Here is an 11,917-nt window from a genome sequence, read left to right as displayed (position 1 = left end):
GCCATTGGGCTCGATGATCAGACATGGTCACACTAAACAACACAGCAGATCTTAAGGGCTGATGACCCACTCCTGCTCGTTTCTATGTTTCTATGCAGTTAGGATAACTAGTTAATGTTAATTGTATCTATGGCTGTCATAGAATCCCTACAGTGTGGAAGTAGGCCATTTGACCCATCGGGGCAAAAGTGAGGACTGTAGATGCTGGAGATCAGAGTCAAGATCAGTGGTGCTGGAAAAGCACAGCAGGTCAGGCAGCATCCGAGGAGCAGGAAAATCAATGTTTTGGGCAAAATCTGTAAAATTCATCAGGATGAAGGGCTTTTGCCCAAAATGTCGATTTTCCTGCTCCTCAGGTGCTGCCTGAACAACTGTGCTTTTCCAGTACCACTAATCTTGACATTTCATCCATTGGGTTCTTCACCCAGAGAGTGGTGGGTGTAAGGAATGCTCTGCCCCAGAAGTCTGTGGAGGTCAAGTATCTGGATACTTTCAAGAAAGAGATGGACAGAGGTCTTAAAGATAGTGGAATCAAGGGTTATGGGGATAAGGCAGGAACAGGATACTGATTGTGGATGATCAGTCAGGATCATAATGAATGGTGGTGCTGGCTTGAAGGGCCGAAGGGCTTACTCCAACACCTATATTTTGTTGCCTATTGACCCTCCAAAGAGGATACCACCTTAACCAAACCCCCTACCCTATCCCTGTAACCCCTGCATATGCCATGACTAATCCAGCTAGCCTGAACATCCCTGGAGCAAGTTATGAGCATTTTTTCATGAGTAATTCATCTAACCTGCACATTGGGCCACTGTGTGATTCCTAGCTTTGCAGTAAGTTATACCTTGTGTAAGACAAATGTCTTTTACTCATTCAGAATAGCTGGTGGTTTATAATCTAACACAAACAATTAGACAGGTTCTCAGACTCAGCAAAGATAAACTATGAGGATAAGGGCTCTTATGCTGCATTGGTGGTGTCCTTAACAACACATAAGAAAGTCTCTGTTCAAATCTCAATTGCCCTGGATGTATGTTTCAATATGTCTGAACAGTTGCTTATAAATTAACTATGTTTAAGGGAAGTTTTTGTACGACAGTGATAATGCCTCTATCTCTCGGTTGTGGGTTTGAGTCCCACTCGGGGCATGTTGATGAAGTGAGAAGCAAATCATTCGGACCTTTGTGCTCTCAGGGAGTGATCCGTCTGTCAGGGGGTTTCATTTCCCTTCTTCACAATTGACACAACAACATTAATCACGTTTCTTTGATTCAGTGAGGCTCTTGCTTTGAGGACAGAAGAGCTTCAAGAGGAACAGACTGTGTAACCCATGACATTGCTCAACCCCCAATCCTTTAAACCCACTGCCCTATCCCCACTCCCTTACTCCATTAGTCCCACCTCCTTACTCCCAGTCCCCTATCCTTACTTGCATTTCCCGCTCTCCTCTACCCTCACTCCTTACTCCCCTACTTACACTCCCTTATGCCCTCTCCCCACTCCCCTACATCCAATCGACTATCCCACTGTTCTACTCTCACACCCTATTCCCATTCTCCTACCCTCACTTCCCTACCTTCACTCCCCTAGCCCACCTCCCTACTCAGAACCCTGGTGAGCAGTTAAACAAGGGTCTTGCTTGGATTACTCTGTTGTCAAGACTACATTTTCTTATAGTCTCTACCTATCATTGGGCACAGTCAGGTTATCAACCCATAGTCCATAAGACCATAAAGTATAGGAACAAGAGTAGGCCAATTGGCCCCTTAAGCTGGCTCCACCTTTCACTAGGGTCATGGCGGATCCAGCATTCCATATGCTCACTTTCCTGATTTTTCCCCATAACCCTTGATTCCCCTACTGATCTCTCCCAACTTTACACATACTCAACAACTCTGCCCCACAACTCTCTATGGTATGGAGTTCTAAAAACACTCAAACCTCTGAGAGAAGAAATTCCTCATCTCAGTCTTAAATTGGGATGTGTTTAATTTGAGACTATGCTCTCTGCTCCGAGATTCTTCCATATGATCTCAGCATTTATCCTGTTAAGAATCTGAAGTGTCTCAATGAGATCACCTTTCATTCTTCCATATCCAATGAGTTGACTATTAACCTGTTCATCCTTTGCTCGAAGACAATCCTTTCACATCGGGATCATCCAAGTGCACCTTTTTTCTGAACTGTCACCAATGAAACAATACTTTTCCTTAAATAAGAGGACCAAAACTGTTCATATCACTCTAGATATGGTCTCCCCAACATCACATCAAGTTGTAGTGAGACATCCTGAATGCATTTGTTTAAAAAGTGCCAATTTCTAACCCACTATATATATGACTGGGTAAAAACAATGACTGCAGATGCTGGAAACCAGATTCTGGATTAGTGATGCTGGACTGACTGCTCTATTAACATGCTCCATTACATTGCCTACCCATGTTCACTGACCTCCCAATCATCTCCACATCTCCTCTGTCCCGGCCCATCCTTCCCAGTGTTACCTTGAAGGTCACTGCTTGACAGCAGTCGGTGCTCCACAGTTTGCTTAGTTTCCTCTCATCACCTGATTGGTGCCCCCATTCTGTCAGATGATGAGGCTCAAGGTCCAACATCAGTCAAGTCTGTTGTTTGGACAGTGTTAACATGAACATTATCATGTGTGTTTCATACCAGATTGCCACAGTGAAGAAAATAAGGTCCAAAATGAAAGTTCAATTGAGGACTGAAACTTTTCATACAGGTGGAACTGCAGAATTTGGTGAAATCAAACTGAACTGAAAGGTGCAGAGATACTTTTTACGAGTTTGAAGAGCCAGACAGTGTAGTGAGGGAACAGCAAGACAGAAAACATCTGTAAGGTTGGAAATCAATGATAAGATCCAGAGGTGGCCGAGATATGGATTACAGTCCAGGGGCATTTGGAGATGGGTATGAAATACTTACCTAGCCAGAGACATACACATCTTGTGAAAGAATAAGGACAAAGGGAGCAAATCTCTGGCCTGGAAGTGAAATTGGAAAAGCAGTTAGGACAACCAAATAAGTGAAGAGTCCTGGGACAGTTCTGTTGAGCTATTAAATGCTGTCAATTGAGAAACACAGTGTTACAAATGTGGGATTTGACAAGAGAGTTTGTCATAAAATGTTGCTTTTAACTTAAGGTGAAACAACGTACTCGGTCAAGAGAATGCTGAAGTCTTTGTAAACTTCTGCCCAGAGAAGACTCATTTGATCTGGTTGCCTTGGGCAAAGACACCAAAACCTAATGAAAATCAAGTGATAATTTTCATACATTAACACAGAATAAGCAATTGCTGATATTTGTACATAGGAGAGAGAGAGAGAGAGACCCAAAAGCAGCTACAGCTGTGAAGACTACAATACTAATTTTTGTGTGAGTTACGAAGCAGTATACTGATGAGAGTTTGTCTTCTGTTGAAAGAGAAGAGGCAAAGACGGAAATTTTGAAGATATAAGGGATAAGAAATTTCTAAGTTTGCCCATGTTGGGAAAGTCATTTCTGGAATACTTCATTCAGGCAAAACAATTTTCAGTGAACACTGGGAATTTGGCTTGGCGAGGAGAAATAGCCTTGATAGAAACCTGGGAGTAAGTCAGGATGTCATCTTTGATGTCACAGATCTGCAGGAATGATGGTCTAAAATAAAAAAAAACATGAGACATATTTTGATTGCATTTGTTAGTTAATGTGTGAGTATCTTTTCTTTATTGTAGTGTTAGTTGTGTATTAAATTTGTTAAAAGAAATGGCTTAAAATGGGAAACCTTGTCATTTGCTTATAACTGATGGTTCACCTCTTTTTAAAAGAATGCGTCTGTATGGGGACCATAATAGTTGACATCAACATGCAGTCAGCAATGAGAGAAGTAACATTTGGACCCTCAAGCACCATTTCCTGAATGCATAATACAGGAAATAATCATCAACTTCCTCACATTATATCATGTGGAACATGGGAACCTAAAGTGAATTTATTAGTGTACCAGTTTGACTGTATTCAAGTATACCTTACAGCATCCAGAACGAACATTAGGCTCCATCCACAAGTTAATGAAGTGTCTACCAGCTGATTCAGAACCCCTCCTGATAATTTGTTGACATGGAACAGAGCAGGTGTGGTACCATTGAAATGCCCCACGTAATCCATGTACTGCACACAACACCTGGGAGTCGAATTTCCAAATACAGGACGAGCCCCCATTTACATGAATGGGTTCACTCCTATCCTCGGTTTCAGGCTTCCGCAGTAGGTCTTAGAACGTATCCCCCGTGAGTACGGGGGGTCTACTGTAATTACATCAATTTAAACCTGAACTAGAGGAAGAAACCAAAGGAGTAGGCCATTTGGTCCTTGAAACCTGCTCCATCATGCAATAAGAAGACGGCTGATCTGATCCTGGCTGTCACTTCACTTTGCTCCCTCCCTTGTAGATCCAATTATTATATTCAATCATCCAGTTCTCCATCATTCTCTGAAAGACAATGATCTTCCTGAAGAAGAAATGCCTCTTCATCTTCATTTAAACTGGGAATCTTTATCCTGAAATGGTGCCCCCGGTTCTAGATTTCCCCATGAGATGAGCCATCTTTCAGCATCTACCCTATCACTATTCCTCAGAATAGTGTTTTCATAAGATTACCTCTTAATCGTCTAAACTCCAATGAGTGCAGACCCAACCTGTTCAACTTGTTCCTCATGTGACAACTCTGTTCTCTCATGAAGCTGCCAAGTGAAACTTCTCAAAGTAACTCCAATACCAGAAAATTCCTCCTTGAAAGAGGAGACTCAAAGAGCAAGCAGTCCTCTCATGTCATGTCACCAACATCTTTTACGTCTGGAGTAAGCTGTCACTACCTTTATATTTCACCCACACTAACCCCATCACCATCCACTCTATCTCACAGTAAGATCCTGAATGAAGAATGATTCCAGGGGGTGAAAGATTTAATTACAAGGACAAGTTGATTTAACTTGTTTGACATGCACATGAGTTCAGTAAGTTGAGGGAAAGTTTAACTTCGGAATAAAAATGAAAGCTGAAAATGTGTTGCTGGAACAGCGCAGCAGGTCAGGCAGCATCCAGGGAACAGGAGAATCAATGTTTCAGGCATAAGCCCTTCTTCAGGAACCTTCCTGAAGAAGGGCTTATGCCCGAAACGTCGATTCTCCTATTTCCTGGATGCTGCCTGACCTGCTGCGCTGTTCCAGCAACACATTTTCAGCTCTGATCTCCAGCATCTGCAGACCTCACTTTCTCCAATAAAAATGAAAACAGAATTCAATAGAATTGATCTGATAAGCCAGATCGTGTGGCAGGGTCATTTAGAACAGAGGAAAAGAGTTTTAAAATTAGAATCTGACTTGGTGAAAGTGAAGACAGAAGCACTTTTCACACAAGTGGTAAGAAAGGTCTGGTGAGAGGAAGACTGGGTAGAAAGGTAGAGAAAGCACTGGAAGAAATAGAACAAGAAAGGAAAGATAAGAACAGCCAAGAAAACAAAGTGAAGCAGCCTGTAAAATGGGTATGAACTCCAAACTCTTTTAGCCCATTATTTGCTGCAGCTTCTTTAACTTGGGACTTGCAATTTTATTGGATTTCTTTTTATATTTTGAATAAAATGGAACATTTGTTCAATTTTATGACAAATCCATCTCCAGTTCCATTTGAGAATTGGTGATCATTTTAAATTTTAAACCCTCTGGTCCTCATCAGCCACAGGGCATCTATTGCTGAGAGGAATCCAAAGCTTCAATTTATTTCACTTTATCTTCAAAGAAATGCTAAAGATGAAAACAGAGATAGGAATCCACCTACATCAGGGAGAATCATTGCAGTCTAGGCTCCAGGAGACAAGCCTCATTGACAAGTGGGACTTGTGTTGATGGAATCAGTGTGTGTAATGGTGAGGTTTTAATGATTCTGTACCCTTTAGATCATCACAGCTTTTGTCCCTTTACAGAGTCCTCTTTGGCTAAGGTGGCTCTAATTTCCATTCACAGCTTTTAGACAAGTTGCCCTGTGTTGACCAGAAGGAACTGTGGTAGTTTTCCAAATGGTGACAAGGGTCTGGAAACCTGACAGACTGCTAGAAATGATTTTTCTAATTTAATCCCCATTATGGGTTAATGCAGTGTGCACACGATTAACTGTTTTCATTCACCCACATCGACAACATAAATGGAATGTTAGCCACAGTGTACTTTTATTGGCTATTTTGAGCATACAATTTCTGATATTACAATTACAACTAAATTGCAAGATCAATATCTGCAGCCATTGTGTTATATTCCTTCAAACCCATTTTACTATCTTCTATCTTCCCCCCATCCCCCACACCCGTTCCTGCTTTTTCTTTCTCCCAGACTGCAACAGTCTGCAGTAAATGGCCTTTCCTCGGGGATTGTCCCAGCTGCTCTGCAATAGCCAATCAGGACCTCAGATAGTTTGCTGAAGGCTTGGTGAAGCTGACAACTTCCAGGACAGGGAGACTCCCAGTGACAGAGGCTGAGATCTGAGTGAACGCTCTGGAGGGGATGTCCCATCACCTCACAGTAAATCCTCAGGGACACAGAATTAAGCTGTTGGTTCATTTGAAGGGTCTGCATTGATTGGTGGCCCTTTCACCCAATGGAAATCCTTTTTGTGAAGAGGCAGTAAGTGAAGGGGGGGATTTATTCCAGTCTCTAGAGGCTGGATTGGATATTGTGAATACACCATCATCACCATCGAAAGAGGAGCAGTCACATGCTGAGACTGTCACTGAGATTGATGGTCCTTCTGCTCTATTGGGCTGTTTGAGGAATGGCAGTCTCATACAGATTGCCACTTGGGCCCTTTTTTTTTCTGAAAGAGAGCTCTGCCTTTGAGAGAGGGGTTTCCTTTCGGGGCAGCCTTAGAAGTATGGAGGCATACTTTCATTCTGTTGGTTCTTTTGTCGCAGAGAACTGTCAGAAGAAAGCAAATCACCCTCCCTTTTCACAGTGGTAAGTTGCCACATTTTGAAATGTAAAGGTCCTGACAGTCATTTTAACAATTTGTGTCAAACAATAAGCATATGAGGATGCTGGAAAGGGAGGGAACCGGATGGTTAGGTGGCAGGTGGATAAGGTGCAAGTAAACAGGACACTTGCTGGGTAGCATGGCAGATGAATAGAAGATAGAGTTCCAACTAAGTAGTGCACCAGATGGCTAGAGTGCCAGGGTGCCACCTAAGAAGGATGCCCACAGGGTGGTGTACCAGCTTGGTAAGGTACAATGTACAAATTGCATTGGATATACAATGGCTAGGTAAGGGATGTCGTGAGGGTGGATGGAAAAAATTGTGTCTGAGGGAGGGAAGGTTGGTTCCAGCAACAGGGGATGGCAGCAACTAGTCTGGGGGGGTGGGGATAGTCAATCCTGGGAAAGCTGGGTCCAGTCTGCTCCAGGGTGGACATGTTGGCTCTGGTTTGGGTCCAGCCCAGTCTGGTATAGGGGAATGGGCAGTGGGAGTGAGTGGTGAGAGCGAGCATTGAAGGGGGTCAGTTCAGGGTCTGGCTGGATACGGGGTTGGGAATGTCACTTTGGATCCTGTGGAACTTACAGGGAAAGGGAAAGTTAGCTCTATACGGGTGGGAATGGAGGGGGGGGCGGAGCTGAGGTTGGGTTAGTGTCTAAGGAAGGCTTAAGATTTCTGTGGGTAGTGTTATAGTTACTCAGGAGGTGATCTATATATTTAAGCACTTGAACATTTTCCAAAGTATTTACTTCACCTAATTTCATCAGCCTGTTCCCAGATTCGGATTTAAATGGAAATTTGAAAAATGGAAGGTCCAGGCATAGAGGGATTCCCCAGAGGAAAAATTAAACTTCTCAGGAAATTCCATTGTAATGTTCTCCTTCGGGTCCCTATACACATGTTCCATCTCTACTGGAATGATGATTGTATGGCCAGTGGAAAATCCACCTGAATGTATTGCTTCTTGAATAAAGAACTCTACATCATTATGAAGCAGTTTTTCATGTACATTTGAATATTGATTTACATTTTTAAGCATGAGTAAATTGTTAATTTTAAAGGAACAGCTCACAGAACATAAATGAAAAGATACGCAATCAAAGCACTTATCAGAGAATACTCATCTAGGACACCGCTGTTGCAGGGTAACTCTTTGCGAGCTCTCTACAGCAGATCTTACTCTCACATTTCTTAAAATTATTCTGCACTTTTAAAACTCAATTTTAAATCCGTAAAAATTACTCACAATGTTCTCTTAACTTGCTGTCTATGCACCTTTTTACAGCCATAACTTTATATTCCTTGCTCTGTTGAATCACCCTGTGATCTTTGTATATTACGATCTGCCTGTATTGCACACAAAACAAAACTTTTCACTGTACCTAGGTATGTGACAGTAATAAATCAAAGCAAATCACCCATCTTTCAAATGTGTTTGCTTGGCAAGTCCTTGTTGATGCCAGTAGAAAGATGTGATACAAGGAGAGCAGATCACTGTTCTTCATTGAAAAGTTCTTGGAGTTTGATCTTCGCAAAGTGTTGACGAATTCCAGACACTTCCCCATCCAGCAGATACATGACCCCAAGAATACACAAAGCCTTAAGATCACCTGGGTTATTTTGAAGTCGTCTCTTTGCGATCTTCTCCAAGTTGGTCTGAAAGCATTTTTGTAGATATGAGTTACATTTGATTGAAAATCCTTCTAGCAAAAGTGTGATAGCTTTTGATTCTTCTTTAGAATGAAGTTCAAATAGCCCAGCCTTATAATATATTTCTTGCTTATCTTCTGGACAAATTGATTGCAATTTCAGTAGATTACTGTAGATCTCCTTAGCTTCACAATATTCTTTATTTATTGAGCAGATAGCTGCAAAAGCCAATTTTGCAGATATAAAGGATGGCTTCAGTTCAACTGCCTTCCCAAAATACTGCTTACATTGTTTAATCAATGCTTCTTTCTCTTGAAGTTTGCTGCCTGGACCTTTCAGCAGTGCAAATAATTTAATTTGCTGGCACTGACCTATTTGATGGTATAAAAATGATGAGTTTGGTGTAATTTTTAATGCTTTCTCTAACAGCTTGACAGCATTTTCTACATCTCCTTGTTTCCTGTAAAACTTTGCTGCGTATCGAAGCACATATGGATGACCAGGGGACCTCTGCAACGCTCGCTCAACTAATGTGGATGCTTCCTCCTTTTGATTGAATTCCTGTAGTTTTAAAGCTAACTGCACCATGGATTCAGCATGATCAGGATCTAGCTCCAGCACACGTCTAAACTGTTTCATTGATTCAGTGGGTTCATGACTCTCTGGGATAACAGAAAACCATTCCAGACGGGACAGTGCAGTGGCATAGCCAACATTCCACTCAATGTTGTCAGGATCTTCCTCCAGGGCCTTTGTAAAACATTCCTTTGCCTCTTCATAATATTGAGCAGCTGTAGTCAACAGTGACCAGCCCTTCTCCCCGTAAAGCTCAGGTATCATTGCTGTAAACCGAGAGGCTTCAGGAAATAGTTTACAGACTGTCTCCAGCTTGTCGAGGTAGGACTGAGCCTCCTCCAGTCGGTCCATGTGATAATAAACCCAGACATAGTTTCCATAGGTGACCAAGATCCTTTTCTCAAAATCATCTCCATGTCTCTCCCTCAGAATCCTTTCAGCTTCCTTTAAATTCTGAATTGCCTCTTCACAGTTTCCTTGCAGACAGTTTATAAAGGCAAGATGGTTGTAAGACCTGGCTTGATATTTCACGTCAAGTTGTATTGAATCTTCTAATCTTTGTTTCATATCATCCAAGTCGATGTTTTCTTTCTGTGGAGTCCACGTGAAGTGACATTGAAGCTGATCGAGATTCACTTTCAACAAATCTTTCTCTGTATCACTGCAAGAGATTAAAATATTTCATAAATCCACCATATCTACAGGTGCAACTTGTCCTTTTTAATTTGGTCTTTGGAATTACTTTCTAAGCCTGACCTTTGGGAATGCTAGATAAGACAGTAATGATTTTGACCAGTGCAATAGTATCATATCATTCAATAAATTGTGCTAATAACTGTCAATCCTAAATTAAAAGTGAATTTTGGTTTATATCCTTTGTATAATACCTGCCATATATACATTTTTTTCAATTGACAAGATTTTAATTCACTCAAATTCACTTACATCATTGATTGCCAAACATTTATGGTTGCGTTCTCCTAATCAGATCCAATAGCTTCTTAGGTAGTTCTTTTCTAATTAACTTTCTCCTGAGTGTCAATGCAGCCTGGGTGTTCAAAATTCATCTTAAAGATTAGCAGTCTCTGAGGAGATTATGACAATATTGAACAGGGGACTGTTTACGGACATTTCAAACAGGTTTCCAGAAAGTTTGTAATAAAGATCCATGTTAGAGATGATTAGCAAAAACATGAATTGGAGACAACCTTGCAATAGAAGTTGGTTATTTGATGGAATTAGGGGCGAAAGTAAGGCCAAATGCAATGACCTATGAATAGTGGGATGTGGTTAATGATGTACCCCACAGATCTGGACAGAGGCTACATTTGTTTCAAACTGTACATTGGGCTGAGTTGAAGGATTACAGAGTAGCACACCCACATTCAAATATTACACCAGGTTAAGAGGACATTCCCTCTAACTCCGGCCTTCTGCAAATACCGCATGCTTCCTGTCTCTCCCCTGACTCACTGATGTTTTACCTTGACTGCATTTGCCATTCCCAATCTGACCTAACCAGACAGAACTATCCATCTGCTGCCTTCACCGGCAACTATCCTCTTAACCTGTCACAGTTCACAGTTATGTACTTACCTCAGCCATCCTGGCCACTTACACCTGAGCATACTCACTTATTCATTCACCCATGCACTCATTCACAAAAGCACTGATGACCCAGAGCTATGAGAATGGCTTGACTGCAGGTCCACTCCGACCTGATGGAGATGCGCAGAAAGGTGCAATCGCACTGTGACTGTTGCTCCTCACAGTATGTGGGCCAGAGGGAGCAAACAGACGGTTGGGTCTGGAATCCAGAAGTAAGGAATTGATGGTTCCATTGTGCAGAGCTTTGCTCATATCCTATCAAATTGAGTACATTAAAATGCTGTCATCAATCCTCAGGATTGATTCACTGGTCTTGCAGGTATAGGGTGAACAAACTCATCAGAAACACCAGCATTTAAAAGATGAAATTAAGTGGCCATGTTGCATGAACTTAGCGTATGATTCTTAATTTGGGAGGGGGGAGCGGGTGGAAGAATGATTAACTCTGTTCCTTGCCATGATAAATGGTGGAACAGGGAACTCACAAAGTATGCGTTTCCAACTGCCCCATCGTGCAAAACCATGATCAGGATTGGCCATTTTTCCTTTGCTTACCCAAATGCAGTTCCTTCTCATTTCTCCTGATTCGAGCCCTCATCACAATGACTCAGAGACAGGAGGGAGAGCACTGAGCTCCAGCTGACTATACTGTACATGGTAAGGACACATGAAGATCTCACTTACCCCATGGTGGAATATGCCGGCTGCTTGTTCACTTTCCTTCTGAGGATCTGGATATCCGAATGATGTTATTTAAAGTAGATCAACATATATATACACATGCACACCAACCACACCCTTCATAACTTGCCAAGTCAAGTGATCTTTTCAAACTTGTACTTGGGACATGGAATTGAAACCAAAGTAGTGAGTCATCACTTCTGAATTTCAATGCCATCCAGAGTTAAGAGCCCGCCCATGACTTACAGATGATTTACAGAGTACAAGATTTGGCTCTATCGTACTGCTGGTCCTTATCGGAAGTTATTGACCCAGTAATTGGGGCACGTTGTTTCTCCAACTGCAGTGGGTATTGGGCAGCAGGGGCAGTGCCCTC

The 11,917-nt window shown here is 42.0% G+C and overlaps 1 protein-coding gene across 1 annotated transcript; it reads right to left on the bottom strand.

The window, feature by feature from the left end:
* Window positions 1-6,209: 6,209 nt before the first annotated feature.
* On the bottom strand, window positions 6,210-11,656 carry LOC122561065 (interferon-induced protein with tetratricopeptide repeats 5-like). Its single transcript, XM_043712425.1, has 2 exons — window positions 11,545-11,656; window positions 6,210-9,913 (listed from the first exon to the last, which is right to left on the bottom strand). Exons 1-2 carry the CDS (start codon window positions 11,547-11,549, stop codon window positions 8,518-8,520), a joined length of 1,401 nt encoding a protein of 466 aa, XP_043568360.1. The 5' UTR covers window positions 11,550-11,656; the 3' UTR covers window positions 6,210-8,517.
* Window positions 11,657-11,917: the final 261 nt, after the last annotated feature.

The sequence above is a fragment of the Chiloscyllium plagiosum genome, chromosome 22 (genome assembly GCF_004010195.1).
Source record: "Chiloscyllium plagiosum isolate BGI_BamShark_2017 chromosome 22, ASM401019v2, whole genome shotgun sequence".
Classification (NCBI taxonomy): domain Eukaryota; kingdom Metazoa; phylum Chordata; class Chondrichthyes; order Orectolobiformes; family Hemiscylliidae; genus Chiloscyllium; species Chiloscyllium plagiosum.
This window is presented reverse-complemented; position numbering and strand designations above follow the sequence as displayed.